Here is a 22,363-nt window from a genome sequence, read left to right as displayed (position 1 = left end):
AGATCCTGCGAAGCATGCGGAGGGTGTTGACCTGCTTCGTCATGGAGAGGGTGGAGTCGAGGATGACCTCAAGGTTGCGTGCGTGGTCGGTGGGTGTGGGGAGTGCTCCTAGTGCAGTTGGCCACCAGGAGTCGTCCCAGACCGAGGGGGTGGGTCCGAGGATGAGGACCTCCGTCTTGTCCGAGTTCAGCTTCAGTCGGCTGTTTCTCATTTAGTTGGCGATGTCCTGCATTCCTTCGTGGAGGTTGGTTTTGGTGGTCTTTGAGTGAGAGGACCAGCTGGTTGTCGGCATAGGAGATGATGTTGAGGTTGTGTCGTCGTGCTACATGGGCGAGCGGTGCCATGTAGACGTTGAACAGCGTTGGGCTGAGGGATGAGCCTTGGGGGATGCTGCAGATTATCTCGTTGGCTTCGGAAGGGGGGGGTGGGGGGAGGCTGACGCTCTTAGTTCTGCTGGAGAGGAAGGAAGTGGTCCAGTCCAAGGACTTCTCTTGGATTTGGGCGTCGTGGAGGCGTGTTCTTTGTGTGCGGTGGCAGACCGTGTCGAAGGTGGCTGACAGGTCCAGGAGGATGAGGGCCGAGGTTGCTCCGTTGTCAAGCAGGGTTCTGATGTCATCGGTGGCGGCGATCAGGGCAGTTTCGGTGCTGTGGTTGCTGCGGAACCCGGACTGGGACGGTTCCAGGATGTTGTTTGCTTTGAGGAAGCTGGTCAGTTGTTTGTTGACGGCCTTTTCGATGACCTTCGCTGGAAACTGGAATAGGGAGATGGGTCGGAAGTTCTTAAAGTCCTTGGGGTCCGCCTTGGGTTTCTTGAGTAAGGCGTTGATCTGTGCGTGCTTCCAGCTCTCCAGGAAAGTCGCTGTCTCGAAGGAGATGTTGATGGTTTTCCGGAGGTGGGGTGCCATGGTGCTGGCTTTGTTGAAGATGTGGTGTGGGCAGGGGTCTTCCGGGGTTCCGGAGTGGACGATGTACATGAACTTGATGGTGTCGTCGATGTTGGTCCAGGTCAGCAGGCGGTTGGTGCGGGTGGTGGTCGTGGGATCGGGGGTCTTGGCGGTTGCTGGGGTGGTGACGGCGTGGAAGCTGTCGTGTATGTCTGCGATCTTGCGATGGAAGACATTCACAGAAAAAAAACATAGGTTTCAGTGGTGTTTTAGTTAGCTGGCCATTTCACTCGTACAAAACCATAGAAATTCCTCCGTTCTAGTTAGTTCTGCTAACTATAACTTGAGCGCCCGCAATGCACTGCTGATGTCACATGTTGCATCATTCATGACATGGTCAGTGACATCACTCATGACCTCACTAATGACATCTCAAATGACATCACTGATGACATCATCCAGTGAATGTGGTTCAGTTTGAAATTTAAATATGTATTCTATATATACCAATCTGTATTGAAGATTGAGTGGATATATAACTGCCTGGATGGAGGATTTAGTAGCTGTCTGACTGTCTAAGTGAGTAATTAAATTTGTCCCACTTAATACATGGATTAGTATCTAAACTATATGAATGTGTGCAGCACTGTCTCTGTTGTATAACATGCTGCATCATTTGGTCACGAACTACATGAGTGTGTATATTAGTTGATTAGTTGGGTGAGTATTTGTATGGGGCACTGAGTTTGTGTGTGGTTGGATGGGGTGTGTGTAACACTGCATAGATGTGTGAATGGTTGATTGACTAGGTGTATAGGTTTAAGAGTACATGTGGAAAGTTATTTGGGTGACTGAGTGTATTTATTTGTGTGTTGGTGAGTGAATATATGTTTTAGTTGTACATCTCCAACAAAGTAAAAAAATAAAAGGCATTGTATGTGAGAGTTGGTGTAGAACTATGTGTAAGAGTCAGTGATTGTGAGAGTAACTATATGAATGGGTGTATAATTGTAATGGTGATTTTTCTTAACATATTAACTATGAGTTACTATGTGTTGGAATAAATGAGGTGGTGTTGGATAATTGTGTAAGTGAGTAAATGTAAGTGATTAATTTTTTTCATGAGTGAGTAGGATGACTGTCTAACCGACTAAGATAACTACTGATGTGTCTATATGTGTATAAGTGCATTGGATAGTGTTCTATTAATTAGTGACTGCATGTATAAATGATTCTGTTGTTGAATGGATAGTTGTGTGTGTACACTTAGGAATCAGTGAGTGGGTATGTAGTAACTGGTATTGTTGTCTCAGTGGTTTCAAATATGGTACTCTGTATTTTACACTGAGTGATGAAAGGTTATACTAGTGTATGATGAGGTGTATCAGATTGTCACGTGGATGTCATCAGTGATGTCACTGACCATGTCATGAGTGATGCAATATGGGACATCAGCAGTGCATGGCGTGCGCGCGAGTTATAGTTAGAACTAACTATAACGGAGGAATTTCTATGGTTTTGTACGAGTGAAATGGCCAGCTAACTAGAACACCCCTGAAACCTATGTTTTTTTGTGTGAATTTCTAAGGTTTTTTTAAATGCTAATTTCTAACTATAACGTCTCTGAAACCTATGTTTTTTTCAGTGAATTTCAAAGCTTTTCTAAATGCTAATTTTTAAGTGTGATCGTAGTTACACCTATTTTTGTACTGATCTTCTACAGTTTTTTAACTGTTTATTTATAAATATTTTATTCATTAAATAACATTTATTTTTCTGAAAATTGCAAAAAATAAAAAATTCAAAATGAAATATTGATTTTTCTTGTTTTCATTTTAATATATTTATATTTTCTTTAAAAAAAAATTTGAGTCGCGCACTCAAAGCGTGCACATCACAATGGGTGCGCGCATTCTAGCTGCCATTTTAGAAAAGTTGTGAAGGATCCGCGTACGGTGTGCGGCTGCTGCGTGTTTTTCAGCTATATCATATACATTTAATATTACGTGATGTGCGCGATTGGTATGCGACCAGTCCCCGACTCCTGCTCCCGTGCATTCGCGACACATGCGCATTACTGTACGAGATGCTTGCGGGTCCCGCGTGACGTCCTATTTGTGCTGGGGCGCACTAGGTGCGCAACTCTCGCAAAAAAAGTTATGTTCCAAAATGATATGTATGTGTCTTTAATATACATATTAGGGCAAGAGATTATCCAAGATATTCATAAAAATAATATATTTGGACTTACAATAAACTTACATTATTTTTAAATATATTTTCGCTAAGTTGGGTGCGTGCATCTTGAGTGCAGAGAACCAGGTCAGCAGAGCTGCTGTAGAGCCAGAGAAAAAAGGTCAGCAGAGCCGTTGTAGAGCCAGAGAACCAGGTCAGCAGAGCTGCTCTAGAGCCTAAGAAGCAGGTCAGCAGAGCTGCTCTAGAACTAGAGATCCAGGTCAGCAGAGCTGCTCTAGAGCCATAGAACCAGGTCAGCAGTGCTGCTTTAGAGGGAGAGAACCAGGTCAGTAGAGCTGCTTTAGAGGGAGAGAACCAGGTCAGCAGAGCTGCTGTAGAGCCAGAGAACCAGGTCAGCAGACCTGCTGTAGAGCCAGAGAAACAAGGTCAGCAGAGCTGCTTTAGAGCAAGAGAACCAGGTCAGCAGAGCTGCTCTATCTGACACTGACTGATTGACACTGATTGACTGAAACTGACTAACTGACACGGACTAAATACTCTTTACTACTCTACTACTCACACTACTACTCACACTACTACTCACACTCTACTACTCACACTCTACTACTCACACTCTACTACTCACACTCTACTACTCACACTCTACTACTCACACTCTACTACTCACACTCTACTACTCACACTCTACTGCTCACACTCTACTGCTCCCACTCTACTGCTCCCACTCTACTGCTCGCTCTCTACTACTCGCTCTAAACTACTCTACTACTCTCTCTACTACTCTCTAACTCTCTACTCACTCGACTATTCTCTACTACTCACTCTACCATTCTACTACACTCCTACTCTCTCTACTACTCGCTAGTACTCAGTATACTACTCACTCTACTACTCACTCTCTACTACTCTCCACTACTCCCTCTCTGCTACTCTACTACTCACTCTCTGCTACTCTACTACTCACTCTCTGCTACTCCACTACTCTCTACTACTCAGAGCTGCTTTAGAGCCTGAGAACCAGATCAGCAGAGCTGCTTTAGAGCCTGAGAACCAGATCAGCAGAGCTGCTTTAGAGCCTGAGAACCAGATCAGCAGAGCTGCTTTAGAGCCTGAGAACCAGGTCAGCAGAGCTGCTTTAGAGCCTGAGAACCAGGTCAGCAGAGCTGCTTTAGAGGGAGAGAACCTGGTCAGCAGTGCTACTTTAGAGGGAGAGAACCAGGTCAGCAGAGCTACTCTAGAGCCTGAGAACCAGGTCAGTAGAGCTGCTTTAGAGCCTGAGAACCAGGTCAGCAGTGCTGCTTTAGAGCCTGAGAACCAGGTCAGCAGAGCTGCTTTAGAGCCTGAGAACCAGGTCAGCAGAGCTGCTTTAGAGGGAGAGAACCAGGTCAGCAGAGCTGCTTTAGAGGGAGAGAACCAGGTCAGCAGAGCTGCTTTAGAGGGAGACAACCAGGTCAGCAGTTCTGCTTTAGAGGGAGAGAACCAGGTCAGCAGTTGTGCTTTAGAGGGAGAGAACCAGGTCAGTAGAGCTGCTTTAGAGGGAGAGAACCAGGTCAGCAGAGCTGCTTTAGAGGGAGAGAACCAGTTCAGCAGAGCTGCTCTAGAGCCAGAGAACCAGGTCAGCAGAGCTGCTCTAGCTGACACTGACTGACTGATACTGACTGACACTGATTGACTGAAACTGACTGACACTGACTGAATACTCTTTACTACTCTACTACTCACACTACTACTCACACTACTACTCCAACTCTACTACTCCCACTCTACTACTCCCACTCTACTACTCCCTCTCTACTACTCCCTCTCTACTACTCCCTCTCTACTACTCCCTCTCTACTACTCCCTCTCTACTACTCCCTCTCTACTACTCGCTCTCAACTACTCTACTACTCTCTCTACTACTCTTACTCTACTCACTCTACTATTCTCTACTACTCACTCTACCATTCTACTACACTCCTACTCTCTCTACTACTTGCTAGTACTCAGTCTACTACTTACTCTACTACTCACTCTCTACTACTCTCAACTACTCACTCTCTGCTACTCTACTACTTACTCTCTGCTACTCCACTACTCTCTACTACTCAACTGCTTTAGAGCCTGAGAACCAGGTCAGCAGAGCTGCTTTAGAGCCTGAGAACCAGGTCAGCAGAGCTGCTTTAGAGGGAGAGAACCAGGTCAGCAGTGCTGCTTTAGAGGGAGAGAACCAGGTCAGCAGAGCTACTCTAGAGCCAGAGAACCAGGTCAGTAGAGCTGCATTAGAGCCAGAGAACCAGGTCAGTAGAGCTGCTTTAGAGCCAGAGAACCAGGTCAGCAGTGCTGCTTTAGAGCCAGAGAACCAGGTCAGCAGAGCTGCTTTAGAGCCAGAGAACCAGGTCAGCAGAGCTGCTTTAGAGGGAGAGAACCAGGTCAGCAGAGCTGCTTTAGAGGGAGAGAACCAGGTCAGCAGAGCTGCTTTAGAGGGAGAGAACCAGGTCAGCAGAGCTGCTTTAGAGCCAGAGAACCAGGTCAGCAGAGCTGCTTTAGAGCCAGAGAACCGGGTCAGCAGAGCTGCTTTAGAGCCAGAGAACCAGGTCAGCAGAGCTGCTTTAGAGCCTGAGAGCCGGGTCAGCAGAGCTGCTTTAGAGCCTGAGAGCCGGGTCAGCAGGGCTGCTTTAGAGCCAGAGAACCAGGTCAACAGTGCTGCTTTAGAGCCAGAGAACCAGGTCAGCAGTGCTGCTTTAGAGGGAGAGAACCAGGTCAGCAGTGCTGCTTTAGAGGGAGAGAACCAGGTCAGCAGAGCTGCTTTAGAGGGAGAGAACCAGGTCAGCAGAGCTGCTTTAGAGCCAGAGAACCAGGTCAGCAGAGCTGCTTTAGAGCCAGAGAACCAGGTCAGCAGTGCTGCTTTAGAGCCAGAGAACCAGGTCAGCAGAGCTGCTTTAGAGCCAGAGAACCAGGTCAGCAGAGCTGCTTTAGAGCCAGAGAACCAGGTCAGCAGAGCTGCTTTAGAGCCAGAGAACCAGGTCAGCAGAGCTGCTTTGGAGCCAGAGAAACCAGGTCAGCAGACCTGCTGTAGAGCCAGAGAAACCAGGTCAGCAGAGCTGCTTTAGAGCAAGAGAACCAAGTCAGCAGAGCTGCTCTAGCTGACACTGACTGACTGACACTGACTGAATACTCTTTACTACTCTACTACTCCCTCTTCTACTCGCACTCTTCTACTCCCTCTCTACTACTCGCTCTCTTCTACTCGCTCTCTTCTACTCGCTCTCTACTACTCGCTCTCTACTACTCGCTCTCTACTACTCGCTCTCTACTACTCGCTCTCTACTACTCGCTCTCTACTACTCGCTCTCTACTACTCGCTCTCTACTACTCGCTCTCTACTACTCGCTCTCTACTACTCGCTCTCTACTACTCGCTCTCTACTACTCGCTCTCTACTACTCGCTCTCTACTACTCGCTCTCAACTACTCGCTCTCAACTACTCTCTTACTCTACTATTCTCTACTACTCACTCTACCATTTTACTACACTCCTACTCGCTGGTACTCACTCTACTACTTTCTACTACTCACTCTCTACTACTCACTCTCTACTACTCACTCTCTACTACTCTCTACTACTCTCTACTACTACTCTCTACTACTACTCTCTCTACTACTCTCTCTACTACTCTCTACCCCTCACTCTCTACCCCTCACTCTCTACCCCTCACTCTCTACCCCTCACTCTCTACCCCTCACTCTCTACCCCTCACTCTCTACCCCTCACTCTCTACCCCTCACTCTCTACCCCTCACTCTCTACCCCTCACTCTCTACCCCTCACTCTCTACCCCTCACTCTCTGCCCCTCACTCTCTGCCCCTCACTCTCTGCCCCTCACTCTCTGCCCCTCACTCTCTGCCCCTCACTCTCTACCCCTCACTCTCTTCCCCTCACTCTCTTCCCCTCACTCTCTACCCCTCACTCTCTACCCCTCACTCTCTACCCCTCACCCTCTACTACTGTACTACTCGCTCTACTACTCGCTCTACTACTCGCTCTACTACTCGCTCTACTACTCGCTCTACTACTCGCTCTACTACTCGCTCTACTACTCGCTCTACTACTCGCTCTACTACTCGCTCTACTACTCGCTCTCCACTACTCTCTTCAACTCTCTCTACTAACTCTCTCTACTAACTCTCTCTACTAACTCTCTCTACTAACTCTCTACTACTCTCTACTACTCTCTCTACACTACTCGCTCTCTACTACTTGCTCTCTACTCTACTCGCTCTCTACTCTACTCGCTCTCTACTACTTGCTCTCTACTACTCACTCTGCTACTCTACTAACCTCTACTACTCTCTACAACGCCCTCTGCTACTCGCGCCCTCTGCTACTCGCGCCCTCTGCTACTCGCGCCCTCTGCTACTCGCGCCCTCTGCTACTCGCGCCCTCTGCTACTCGCGCCCTCTGCTACTCTGTCTGCGCTACTCTGTCTGCGCTACTCTGTCTGCGCTACTCTCTATTACTCATCCTCTACTCTCTACCCCTCTACCTCTCTACACGCAGGCATATGCACATATATATGCATATGCATTTGTGTGTATACATACATATATAATCTGCATATCTATACAAATATAAATGCATACATATACATATACGCATGCATATACATGTTATGTACACGAAAGTTTGAAAAACACTAATAAAAGCAAAGCTAAAAAGCCACTGAATTACAAACAGAATTGCTTTAACTTAAACGAGGGTGAGACCTATTGCATTTTCAATGCTTGTTTACTTTGGTTCCATCAAGAAGGCATTCAAATGTGTCACACATTTGCCATAAATTCTGAATGGTAGCACTCTAGTTGCTCATTAGATAACTGTAGTAAAGCTACTGCTCACCAGGGAAGTCTTTATTCCAATCAAGATGGCTTCAGGTGTGCCATGCTTTTGTCATAAGTAAGACTGTTAGCGCTCTAGTTGTTCTTTAGAACACTCTGGGATATTCTGTCATTGGGCTATACTTGGGCTACATCTGGGTGATATTTGTGCTACATTTGGGCTCTTTTGTCTCAGGTGTCCATCTTGGGAGACTTATTTGTTATGAAGTTTCCTAATTTCCTCATATACTAGTCTCCTCAGTAGGAATACTTTCCGTTCTTTACTTTGATTCCATCAAGAAGGCATTCAGATGTCACAGTTGCCATAAATTCAGAATGTTAGCACTCTAGTGCCTCATTAGATCACTGTAGTAAAGCTACTGCTCACCAGGGAAGTATGCTGCTGGTATTGAAAGTGCAAGTTTCAGTCTGCATGTCAGAATTGTTTAATGAACTAGAATAGGATTTAAGAAGTTACTCAAAATGTGCCCCAGTTTTTCTTTCTGCAGCACTAATCATACTTTCTATGGCAAAATGAACCCCCCTCATTTTGTTCCTTTTTAAATTAAATGTTTTAAGAGTTACCACTTTATTCCAATCAAGATGGCTTCAGGTGTGCCATACGTTTGTCATAAGTAAGGCTGTTAGCGCTCTAGTTGTTCTTTGGAACACTCAGGGAAGCTGCAGTAGAACACAAAGGAATCAACTGACAGTCTCTGCCCTTGTTGGATGTACATATTTTACTGAGAATGTCAGACTTCATTCTTACATGACTGAGAGATAATGTGAATTTACAGAAAATATGCTCTCAGTTTAGCTTATAAATCACCTTCCAAACCTCTGTGGGAAAAGCATGAGAAAATAGTTTTCTCTCAAACATGATTCATGATATCCCAGCAGAAGGCTTTTTCACATGGTAAAATCACCTTATAACACACCACAATTCCTAAAATGAGTATTGTACCATCAACAAATGATTTATAATGTAACTAAAGTCTTAAAACCTTCTATCAACTGCAATGATTTTTAATGAGGTGCTATCATGTATATTGGTCCCAAGATTGCTGCCAACACTTCTTGGATGAAGTGTTGACAGCCAATCAGATCTCACGATGAGATGTGTGGTTAGGCTCCGCCCACATATGTATGTGATTTTACTTTTGATTTTCTCAGTAACTACTGAACGGATTTACACCATGTAAGCAAAAGGCACAACTCTGAACCAAGGTCTACCTTTCTGCCAAATTTGGTGTAATTCTGTTAAGCAGTTCAGGCTGTAGCTGCAATTAAAGGTCCCTATGGAAAATAGCATGGGGAAAACACATTTTGGGTCCCCCCTTTTTTCTCGGTCCCCGCTTGACCAATCACCCCGAGACTTGGTCAGGATAGGAGCGGAACGTAGCAGGCCACGAGTTTTGAAAATTTCTCAAAGATTCGTCAACCGACGCCAAAGTTATTCAAAATAGAATGTTGCGGATTTCCTATGGATAATAGGTCCTAACTATATGTAGTAGGTAAGATATATATATATATATATATCTATCTCTCTATCTATCTATCTCTCTATCTATCTCTCTATCTCTCTATATATCTATCTCTCTATATATCTATCTCTCTATATATCTATCTCTCTATATATCTCTCTATCTCTCTATCTATCTCTCTATCTCTCTATATATCTATCTCTCTATATATCTCTCTCTATATATCTCTCTCTATATATCTCTCTATATATCTCTCTATATATCTCTCTCTCTATATCTATCTCTCTCTATATCTATCTCTCTCTATATCTATATATATCTCTCTCTATATAGAGCTATATCTCTCTCTCTATATCTATATAGAGCTATATCTCTCTCTCTATATCTATATAGAGCTATATCTCTCTCTCTATATCTATATAGAGCTATATCTCTCTCTCTATCTATATAGAGCTATATCTCTCTCTCTATATCTATATAGAGCTATATCTCTTTCTCTATATCTATATAGAGCTATATCTCTCTCTCTATATCTATATAGAGCTATATCTCTCTCTCTATATATATAATCTACTGGCGGTCGCCAGTAGATAGTTATAGTTAGGACCGTGTTTCCATAGGAAATCCGCAACATTCTATTTGGAATAACTTTGGCGCCGGTCGACGAATCCTCGCGAAATTTTCAAAACTAATGGGGCGCTACGCTCCGCTCCTACCCTGAAAGTCTCGGGGGGATTCGTCAAGCGGGGGCTGAGAAAAAAGGGGGGTCCCAAAACGCGTTTTCCCCATGCATTTTCCCATAGGACCTTTAGTCCGAGCTACAGCTCGAACGGCTGAACAGAATTACTTGAAATTTGGCAGAGAGGTAGTCCTCAGGTCAAGGATGTGCCTTTTGTAGGTCTGGTGTAAATCTGTTCAGTAGGTCCTGAGAAAATAGCATTTAAATCAATATATATATCTGTAAGCGCTTACCGTAAGCTTACCGTACGCGTACGGTGCCGTGCGCGAGCTCAATTCTGATTGGTGGTTACATGACTGTAAACATTCGAATCGGTCGAAATCAGGAAGTGTCGGCCGCCATTTTCTGTCTCTCGCACTGAAAACAAAAGGTGGGGAACGTGAAAAGGGGGCAACGAAGAGAGTTGCAGACCCCCTAGTGTTTGTCAGGGGGTCCAAGAAGGACCCAAAAGTCCGGAAAATACATTAAATAATTTTTTTTTAAAATCGCGGAGTGCGTGTACGGTAAGCTTACCATACGCGCACGGCAAAAAAAAAAAAGTAACCATCACATTTATTAAATAAATTAAAGGACCCACAAGGGAGAAAAAAACAAATGTTACTGTGTAAAAAAAGGCGAGGCACGCACGGCATGGACTGCGCAACGTGGGCGCTTGGTGCGCGAAGCGCACCGTGCGCCCACAGCGCGTACACGGTGCGCAAAACGCACCGTGCGCGCAGGGTGTGCGCACAGTGAAAAACCAGAAAAATAAATAAATACATAACTTAGCATTTAAAAAAACGTACAAATTCACTGAAAAAACCATAGGTTTCACACACGTTATAGTTAGGAATTATCATTTACAAAACCTTGCAAATTCACTTAAAAAACCATAGGTTTCACACATGTTATAGTTAGCTGTACATTTCACTCGTAAAAAACCAATGAAATTCCACGTTATAGTTAGATCAGTGTGATAAGTCAGCCCACGCTTGACTAATCCCCCCCCCCCCCCCCCCCCCGAGACTTTTAGGTAAGGAGCCGAGCGCCCCACCTATTTTGAAAATTTCGCGAGGATTTGTCAATCTGCGCCAAAGTTATTCCAAATAGAATGTTGCGGATTTCCTATGGAAACACGATCCTAACTATAACTATCTACTGGCGACCGCCAGTAGATAATATCTATATATATATCTATATATATATCTATATATATATATCTAATAAAGGCATAAAGAAATAGCATCAGATCAAGCATTTCTCACTATTAAAACATAAGCATGATTAAGACATATTAAAAACATTCATGCCAAACAGTAAAAGCATCTTTTTGGTAGAAAAAGGTGGACAACGGGAAGGCGGGTGGGACAGTGAGGAATCCACAGGCAGATACTGTATCCACCAGAAAAAGCGTTACCGAAGGTAAGTAACTTGCTCTTCTGATGGATACTTTTGCCTGTTGATTCCTCACCTTTTGAATAGAATCCTCAAGCCGTACCTCACCCAGAGGAGGGTGTCCACCTGACTAGACCAACAAATCTTGCAAAACAGATCGAGCAAAATGGCCATCCCTCCTAACCTCCGAATCCAATAATCAAATAATTTTTAGTCGAAATTATATTGAAAATAATACTTTAAAAATACATTTATTAAATTTAGACAAACACTTCAAGGAAAACTTTTATTCATAATTAATTTAAAGATATTTCATACTTTACAATTTACGCAGAAGTCGCAGCCATCGTGTAGGGTTCTGTGTAAAAGTAAAAAAAAAAAAGATTGACTATAGTTTTTCTAACTAAAAATTATTCAGAAGTCCTGCTGCTAGTCTCTCGCGTTAAAGCTCTTTTACACTCTGTATTTCTCAGTGGGGTAGGGAAATATACAAGGAAATTACACCTGTGCTCCAGTAAGTAGACCGATATCGTCACATTTGGGGCATATGAAGTCCTAATTGTAGTCACATGGAGCCACTCTGCATCACCAGAGCTATATTGCTGGTGAATCTTTTTTCCAATTACCAAAGTATGGGTCTTTGAGTGTTATCATAAGGAAAGGGGTTTGTGGGAAGATACGGTATTAACCTGAAATATTGTTATCAAAGGTAAGTAACTTTTACATCTGCAATAGAAATTATATTGGGAATGCGGTGTATTAAATTTTCTGCAAACAGATACCATAGTGGGAGGTGATCTAAATCACAGTAGCCTAAGAAATAGCCACAAACTGAATTTTATACACATTTCTGTTCTCGATGTAGGGTCCTTTTAGCAGTCTGTTTTTTTCTTTTCTTTTTTGCATTAATTCACGTGAATAAAGTGGAGATTGGAGATGTAAGAAACCAATGTGTTTGGCTCTAATGTTTTAAAGGAAAATGTTTAATGCTATCGACCTGTCAAACTTTCAAAGATTGCAATTATCAATATTTTTATGTTAAGATTATGTATACTACTCAGCAGTAACATTGGTGAATTATTAAAAATGAAAATGAATGCCACTTTAAAGTGAAGTCCGTACAAATGCTGTTTTCTTAAAGATTTTACAAATCTACAGCAGTATAATGAACTCAAAACTGTAGGTCAAATTAATTCTCATTTGTAGGTCCAGCATGCACTGAAGAAATCCGAAAAGGCTTTGGATACATTAAATAAAGCCATTGATATAGACCCCAAGAACCCACTATGCAAATTCCACAGAGCTTCTATCTTATTTGCGAATGAGAAATATAAGGTAAGATTATTTCCTGCTTTGGAGTTTTATGGTTGGAGACATTGCATTTAGCTAAACGTTAGTGCCATAACTGAATTGAGAAATATTCAGCAATGTTTGCCCAATATCACTTGTTTAAACTGGGTATGAGAAAGTGGTATGTGCTTCATATTAGTTTGTTTCAAAGATAGGGCTTGAAATTTAGAAAACTAAACTCACATTTTCTTTTTCAGTTGCAGACTGCCAAGTTGCACCATTTGATTCCTAAAGTGCAACAAAATATCACAATCTTAGTCGTTCATTAATTAAAACACATGCTATTTGAACATTTACCCATTTCAAGCAAACATTTCCCAGTAAAAACATGCAACATTTGGTCTTTATGCAGAAGCCCTTCAAATGTGGTTTTCTATATTCTGACCTTTCTTGTGCCCATACCTCTTTATCGAGGAGTGAACCTTCCACTAAAACTTCAGGTTTATATTTGTGAAGTGCAGATAAGAGCAGATTCCTGTTCCACTCCTGTATCCCTACCGAGCCCTATTTCAGTAACCTGCTTATGAAGTGCAGAGATTTTTCTCCCACTCCTACCAATATAATGAACTCCCAGTACTCTCCTCCACATCTACGTTATGGGTTTCTAAACCAACATTTCTTACATTCACTGCTCCTCAGAATCCCAGTGGCACATCAAGACCTACTTTGTAAATGTCAACTTCATCGGTGTCTATTTCACCAACTTGTTTGTAAATTGTTTTTAATTTTTGTTAAAGAAAAGTGGATTTCGCAGTGATAAAAACAAGAGTTCAGGTTGAGACCATGACTGGTAGTCCATCGCACAGCAACATTTTCACATAATAGGAGAATCTGGGTGAAAGTGTTCAGAGCTGGCAAAAAAAATAAACCTACTGATTCTAAGCAAGCATACATAAAACATATATTGCAAAACAGAATGAGAGCAATCTGGCCCAAGCAAAAAAGCCAACTGACAGTTGGTGGCTATGCCAAGCAAAAATTGCACATCTATTGACTATAGTCGGCGATATGTCAATTACTCAAATGGTTAATAGTATAAACTGGAGGTGTTATGGTGGTACAGGTCACCTGGGATGTACAGATGCCTGGGGCAGAGCCCTTGGCAGAAACAATATAAAAATGGGTACCAAAGCGCACACAAACAGTCCGTACAGTGAGGGTAAATTAGCAAAAGTTATTTAAAGTAAATAAACTTGTATATTTCATAGCATTCTACATAACAGATACTGCCGTCACTTGCTTTCCTGACGTGGATACTCCCTCAAGTTTACTATGGCCAATCACTGCCTCTGGAGTAACTCTCTTGACTACACAGTTTTGGCTAGTAACTGTTTCTACACGTACTGTAATTGCTTCTTCAGACTCCCGTTTCTGGACATGAATTGAGACGCTATACGCTCAAAAAATTCTTTAGTATATTTCTGTCTGGAGACATTGTGTCTCTAAGGCCTGCTCATTTCTCTTTTCCTTTTTGGGTGGCAATGGGCAGTGCTCCCAAGGTTGTTTCTACACCTATTTGACGTGACATCTAGCCTTGAAAAAGTCCAAAGGACGAAACGCATGTCTGCTGTTTCTGTTTGTGTACAGACCATGAATCGAAATTTTCAAGGAATAAAACACGTATGAGAAAGAGCTATGGAATATACAAGTTTATTTACTTTGGATTACTTGTGCCAATTTGGCCTCACTATACGGACTGTTTGTGTGTGCTTCGGTAGCCATTCTTATATAATTGCTGCAACTGTTGTATAAGCTTGCCTAGCAAATGAGGGTGTTTTGAAGAATATTATCATCAACTTTCCATTTATCTCTCTGGTTCAGCTTTCTTTTGATGTGCAGCATTTCAGTTTAATTCACCTGGAATTCAGTACCAGCATGTTCTTTGTTGGTGTTGAAGACTGATAAATGTGCACAGGGTGCAGTGAGTGAGGCATATAACAATATGCATTATTCATGCAGATTAAATGCGAAGAATTGAGTGCTGGTAAAGAACTACAGAAACTATAGTCCATTAAATTGGAGCAGTGGTTCTAAACCTGTGCCTTGGGGATCCCTGGCAGTCTGTGATGCCTACCCAGAATGTCCGTCATTGCTTTGAAAATTAAATAATAGATTTATAAGGTGTAAATAAAGAACAGAAATGGAAAGCTAAATGTGAAGTAATTTGAAATTGGAGGCAAAAAATTAAGTTGATATCCACATATTGATTAATTTAAGCAGTGCAAGTGTATCAAACAGAATATAATATAGATGAATGATGGCCTCAATTGAATTAAGAAAGAGCCATCCTTCCCACTAAAATTCTATTTTTTATACTTTTTTATATTGGTTTGATTTATGTAAAATATTTCATAATTTGTGCATTATTTGATAAATGCTTGTTTCCTTATTCTTGTTTTGTGGTCCAAATCATCAAATTTGCTCAGGCTGGGTCTCCAGATTCCAATCATGATTGTGTGGAGGGTCCCCGAAGTCCAGTAATAAAGTGGGGCCACAACAGTCAAAAGGTTAACAACCACTGAATTAGAATACCAAACTGTCATGTTTTATCATCTGTGCTATAATGTCTCCAGTGGTCATCCTGGAGTGGGGATTATTGAGCCATTTACCAATATATTACTTTGTTCATTACTACTCGATCAGTGCTGTGAAAAGCTATAGCCCTTGACAACATTTAAATTGCAGTCTATCTCTCCTTCGAATCCTAGTGGAGAAGACATAAATGCTATGAGATTTCAGTGGTAAAGTAACACTGTGAAACTTTCTGGTTTTGGATAGCAGCAGCCATAGTAGAAATGCCAGTGTTCTGTATTTAACTTAACTTTTCCCCTCAACTTCTGGTTATCTAAAAATGGAATAACTAGGACACAAACTTGCAGATTCCATCCTGGGATGTGGCTGGGTTACATTGAATGTTGCAGGTCTCTAGTGTAGCAAAGTATTTACCCAGGTATGATCGTTTGTATGCGCAGGAAGCCATGTACAATAGCCCAGTGGCATAATAAGGGTCACAAATTGATCATACTCTGGAATTCCTATATTTCTAAATATGGGCATTCACAAGGAGGTTTAGTAACTTAAATTAATCTAAGGTTAAATGTATCTGCTGTCAAATTAGATAGAGCTTGTGATTACATTTATGGGCTGGGGTGCCTGTATTATTATTTTTATTGTTGCTAGTTAATGCTTACATCCATTCCAGCTCAGTTTAAAAAGCATGCTGAGCAAGGTTTTGAAAACTCTTCCCTTACAAATGTATAAACACCAGTATTACAGCTTAATAATTACTCAGGTGTTTATTATTAATCTGGCTCAACTGGCTAGCAGTGCTTTTGATGTTGACATACGGACTAGGAGAATGCAGTCCTAGGAATTCCAGATTTGTCATTTCCATTTTAAAGAGGTCATAGATATGGGCGGCACACCTTGAATGGCATGCCTTTGAGATCCCTTAATGGTAGATAAGAAAATATTTCATATACTAATATCACCATCCCATAAAGCTGTACTAGGTTATACCTTTACCTGTTCGTTTTGCCCCAAAGAGGTAAAAGGGAATTGTTTTAATTGTAGCCTCTGGGAACAAAAGCATAATGTGAGTAAATCAATAAGCTGCCAGTCACATAGTTCAATTTATAAAAGATAAAATGATAGACTAATATAGATAAAAGGCTGAAGGCACAAATACATTATATTTGTAAGGAAGGGGGACTCTCAAAGGTCTTGGAGTTTTCTAAATGGCATAAATAAACTGGAAGAGAGGCTTCAAAACATTCCAGCGTGTGACTGAATGAGTCACATTAGGTTTATGTATGTCTCCTCCAAAATGAAAAGACAAGGATTCACTACGTTCTGTGGGCAAATAGATTAACAAATGGCCTCTTTCTGCCTTTGAGAAAGACTCCTCTCTACCAGACAGTTTCAATGGGTTTAGCAAGCTTAACATTGAGAAACCTGTTAAGGAAGCAAGAGGAAGTGGTCCCTGTGGTGCGAATGGCCAACTGTTCTTTTTTTTTAAAGATGACACCTAATATTGGTTTAAGTGGTTGCTTCAAATATACACTTCCTCGTTTTGCTGTTAGATAGTTTCCCATCCTTGAAGATAAAGGGAGGTTTCATCTTTCACACAGTCTTTTGAACTCAGCCATGGGCTCAAAGCCTTGCAAGATTTTGGAGCCACATGTTATGCATTAATGTTAGAACATTTAGAGAGTTGTGGAACCAGATGGCCGTTTACCACACTGAGTTCTCACACGGCCGGGACATGTTCTGCTATTGACTACATAATCACCTCTTACACTTTTAGTGGTACCTCAAAAAAAACCTAAGGTTACGTTTTCTTGTCTCGGTGACCATGCTTTAAGCTTCAGTTTCTTATGGGTCCCACAAAAGAAAAGGAAGGTAAAATGTGCTCCAAAACCAATTTTACAAGGTAAAAATGGGTGCACCCAAAGATGAGATAAAGTGGAAGTAAACACCTTGCTAAAAGAGATTGTTAGATGCTCAAGCTAATGAACAACAGGTGACTGAGGCATTTGGGAAGATTTTGGAATGCACACTACTTTAATGTCCACCCCACCCACCACCCAAAAGTCCTGTACTGCAAATAGGTGATTTGACAAGAATTGCTCCCTTGCGGCAGCAAATCTTAGAAAAGCATTGAGAACCATACCATACCTAATTAGTGGCTGCAGGATTGTATATAAGCTAGCCAGGAAAAAAAGACTCAATGTCCTTAAGGAAGAAGCCTGGGAGAATTTAATCCAAGCTTCAATTACCGTCGATAGTAAAGCTTTTTGGAAGGTAGGTAACTCCCCTCTTCCTGCAGGAAGATGGAGGTCCATCACTAGACACACATATGGATGAAGATTCCTGGGTAACCTACTTCCAGTCAATCTTCCAAAAGAGGGGAAAGCCGAGTGAGGGAGTAATAAATCCAGATCAAGGGGAAATACCTAAGTTGTCTTTTGGAATCAAGGAAATAGAATTGACCTCTCTCAGTCCACCTGCTTGAAGGTGGCTGGACCGAATGGGGTCCCGGTAGATCTTTCTTGTGATTATAGATCTTTTTGGGCCCCCTTGCTAACAATTGTTTTTAATGCTATTAGGGAAACAGGCCCCCTACCCTCACGGAAGCAATTAGTAATCATCCCGATATACAAGAAGGGTCGAACCCAGCTAATTACCGCCCTATCTCCCGAATAGATAGCAGTGGGACCCTTGACCAGTGCCTAAACCGAACTTTAATAATGTCAAAATATGCAATAGCAAAAGATTGCCAGCTCCACATGGCCTTCATGGATCTTTCAGCGGCCTGTGCGTGGCTCATGACAAATTATGGTCCATTATGGAGGCCATGGGAGTTGACGCAGGGATAATTGTTTTTATTAGACAATTATATGCTCAGGCAGTAGCAATGGTACGCTTTGGAAACCAGGGGGAGTGCACCCAACCTTTTAATCACAAAGGAGTAAGGCCGGGGTGTGTCTTAGCCCCATTTCTCTTCTCACTGTTTACGAATAGATTGAATGAAGTGATGGTTGAGAAAAGTAAAGATGTTACCCATACCTCCTCTACAATGCTTCCAATTCTGCTATGTGCAGACAATGCGATATTGATGGCTAGAACATCGATGGCACTACAAAATAGCATCACAACATATTCGACTTTTATGGCAGAATTAGATTTACAAGTGAACAAAACAAAGACCTTCATTCTGACAGTTGGCGTGGACACAAAAATTAAGAAAGCTTTATATAGAGGGCTAAAGCATAGAAAGGGTGTACAAATTTGTTTATTTATGAATTCTATATGATTCAAAATTAAAGTGGACTGAGATGGTGTCAAATAGGGCACATTTCATGACAAAAAGCATAGGTACCCTATTTAAATTTGCTAAAAATGTGGGTAGTAAACCAATTGAAGAATTGATCAAAGTGTGCTCAGCAAAAACAATTATTGCAGCCACATATGGGGCTGCAATAAGGGGAACCGCGCACAGAGAGGAACTACAAGTCATCGACGATAAATTCGCTTAAAGACTATTGTCAAGCCCAGGTACTTGCAGCAGCTATATTGCTCATAAGGAATATGGACTGTCTTATATTAGCGACACAATCAAAAGGGCTATCAATCTGGAAAAGATACGGTTAATCTTAACCAGCACATTATAAGTGATATTATGAAACTTGTACGTGCTGTAACTATTCCCTGGCTAATGTGTGTTAGACAGACGCTTATTTCTATGGGCCTGGATAATCTGTATAAAAGTTTTGAGTTTTACCCCATATCAAGACAAAGAGTTTTTCATAGCGAAAAGTGAACAGATAAGAGAGGAACAAATCAAAAAACTTGCTTTTGTTGTGAATCCCCATCACCGTTATCTGTTGACAAGATTAAGATTAAATTATGTTCCTCTGAAAACACATATTCATTAAACCATTTATCAGTATGTCCCTGCGATGTTTTTATCTAAACAAACTACCTCCTACCTTTTGTTTTTCTGTCCCTTATATATGAAGGAGAGGAAAGTTTATTGTCCCACTATTGCACAAGTTTACTCTGTGTAATTATTCCTTTGCTACTTTAGTTCTGTTAGTTAGAAACACCATTTGTATGCTTTATGATGGCGTATTTTTTACAAGCTGCCCTAAAAACTAGGAAGACTGCTAACCTGTTACCCTGATTTAATCGACATTAAATAAAGGTGTACTTAATTGTGTGTGTCCTAAAAGGTCAGATAAGTTCAGATAAGTTCTATACCCTGCTCCTGTGAATTATTTAAATTAATAAACTGTGCAAAATACACGCTAAATAGCACTAGGGGAAAGGGTTGGTTTCTTACACAGGAGCACACTATTATTACAGTATATCACTATTTTATAGTATTTTATAAAGCTATGTATAATATTTTTAAATTTATCGTAGCAATATTTGATTTGATATAATGTGGTCATCTGTATAAAATTGTTCTTAGTAATGTATTAATAGTTCGTAATGAATTTATTGTACATTTATGCATTTTGTATGTGATTATTATTATTGTGTTGGCTGCAGGATGCCAGATAGTATCTTGGCCTTTTCCTCCCTAATATACAACAAGGTCGTAACAGTTTTAACTCCGAAATTGTGTATTATAAAATGGCTTTCGACTTGATAAGTGGAGAATACTTGTGGGTTAAATTAAACATCTGGGGAATTAATCTGTTTTAATTGAAGGCTGCCATGAGATGGATTCGAAGAGTAATGTAACTGTAAAGCTTGAAGTGGCCAGAGTATGACAGTGATATACATACATCGGGAGCTAAAGCAGAGATTTGTCCTTGCACCTCAGATGTTTAGCCTTTGTACCAGTGATTAAATAAATAGTCTAAAGGGCAATTAACTTTATCTTCAAAGTTTATTATTTAATCCTCTCCTCACAAAATGTAGAAGACCTTGTTATTCTGGACGCATCAACTTGCAACAAGATTTAAAAGCCCAGAAGCAATATAAAACAAATTAATGAGTCAGTCTGACAAATTCAACAAAGTGGTAATTTATCATAAACTCCAAAAATCTGAATAGTAGTGTATGAATATTAATAACCTTCATTGACTAAATTTGTTGTGATAGTTTTATGGAAAGGAGGATTCTCCTACCATACATTTGGTACCTTGATTAAAAAGATCTTGCTATACTGAAGAAATATAAATATCTGGGTGTTACTTATAGCACTGGAAGGTTGCAATTCTACCTAAAGAAGCACTCTCTACAAGTCTGAGACATAGGTTTGCTCAATTAGGTTTTGAGTGATGCTGCTTATAGAATTCAGGAATTGTACTGGGCGTGCACCTGGTCGAACATTAGTGCATTTTGGAAAGAAAGGGAATAAGGATTGATCAGTATTCACCCATCATGTGTTGGAGCACAGACTCATGATGTTACAGTAGTGAGAGGAAATGACAAGAGAACAAAAAACATTAACTTTTGAGCCTGTACCTCTGGTGCGAGTTAGAGCAAGATGTCGTTTATAGCGTTCCTTGGCGGCCTGACTAAGCACAATATTTCCTCCTCAAGTGTTAAGCTGGCGCCAGGGGTGAACTAAACCTAGTGACAGGGTCGATCATCTGGTATGCAGACGCTCTTGCATATGGCTAAATTGTGTGGGAGTTGTCTGGGTCACTTTTAAATGTGTTCATGAATTTGTCCCAGGCTGCGGCTATGGAACATTTTCTAAGCCACACAGTTCCTCCTGCATCACCACTGATTCCACCTCCGCCCATTGCATCACTAAAGCCTGCCACTGTGAAACCCCTAGGAGTAACGTCTCTATCCATCTCATCATGATTGCACGCCTGGCCAGTAAAAGTGCTAAGTTGGGACCCCATCCCCCCAGCCACCTTTTTCTGGGCTCTATAGAACACAACCATCAATACGATGCAGGTCCTGTTGACCGGTGACTTGCACGTCATGCAAACCGCGTCCCAGAAGGTATGTGTGATTGGACAGTCCAAGAACATGTGCAAGATATTTGCGTGTGGAGCGTGGAAATGAGGGCAGGCAGGTGATACTGTGGGGTTGGTTTTAGCAAGTCTAGTCTGTGCTAGGTAGGCTCCCAAGCTTCTCTAATGGACATACTTTTTATGGCCCCAGGCTATTTGGTGAGAAGTCAGTCTGCCCTGGAAAAGTTTAATTGGTTTAGAAGTAGAATAGTAGGTGAAATACCACGCTTTAAATCACTCTACTGCAAATGCGCAGGGCACGTGAATGAGTGTTCTCCTTGTAACAGGCATGCATGTCAGCATGCGCACATGCTACAGAGGAACTGAACGTGGGTTGGAAATTATTTCAGAAAGTAGAGCAGTTATACAAGCTTTGCCTCCTCTCATATGCAAAAAAATCGAGCCTCACACAAAACAAGCATTTACAATGCAACGGTCTCGGCATTGTTAAAGTTAGAGCTATTGGCATTGCTCATGACATTATTTTTACTTGGTTTTGTTTTTAAAACGTTTAAAGAAATGGCATTGTTATTTACAATGTCAATAGCTTAATCACTCAAATGCGAGACCTATTGCATTTGCACCCACACAGAGCCACCCACCCACACACAGAGCCACCCACCCACAGAGCCACCCACCCCCACACACAGAGCCACCCCCACACACACAGAGCAACCCACCCCCACACACACACAGAGCCACACACACAGAGCCACCTACCCCCACACACACACACCCACCCCCAGCCACACACACACAGCCACCCGAGTCATTGGTATAGGCTTAACACTACTGCTTTTTTCAGCTTTCCTTCGAACAGCGCTCTGGCAACTGCATGATGGGGGTTGATCATTGGGTAGAGTCCACATTGGATGTTCTCCTTCAGACGGCCGTGGCTTTCAAAAGCAAGACTCACCTACCCACACAATGAAGCAGGAAGCACAAACCCATCTACCGACAGCCCGGCGCTTTACACAGTACATATAGTGCATATGTT

General features: G+C 41.8%; 1 protein-coding gene across 6 annotated transcripts in view; it reads left to right on the top strand.

The window, feature by feature from the left end:
- CDC27 (cell division cycle 27) overlaps nucleotides 1-22,363 on the top strand; it is a 1,680,535-nt gene that overhangs the window by 1,271,971 nt on the left and 386,201 nt on the right. For all 6 annotated transcript variants that reach the window (XM_085650282.1, XM_085650285.1, XM_085650283.1 and 3 more), the window contains one exon: nucleotides 12,740-12,868. In XM_085650282.1, the coding sequence (XP_085506408.1) occupies nucleotides 12,740-12,868 (129 nt within the window). The remainder of the gene's footprint in view (nucleotides 1-12,739; nucleotides 12,869-22,363) is intronic.

This window comes from Triturus cristatus, chromosome 1_1, assembly GCF_964204655.1.
Source record: "Triturus cristatus chromosome 1_1, aTriCri1.1, whole genome shotgun sequence".
NCBI classification, from domain to species: Eukaryota; Metazoa; Chordata; class Amphibia; order Caudata; family Salamandridae; genus Triturus; species Triturus cristatus.
This window is presented reverse-complemented; position numbering and strand designations above follow the sequence as displayed.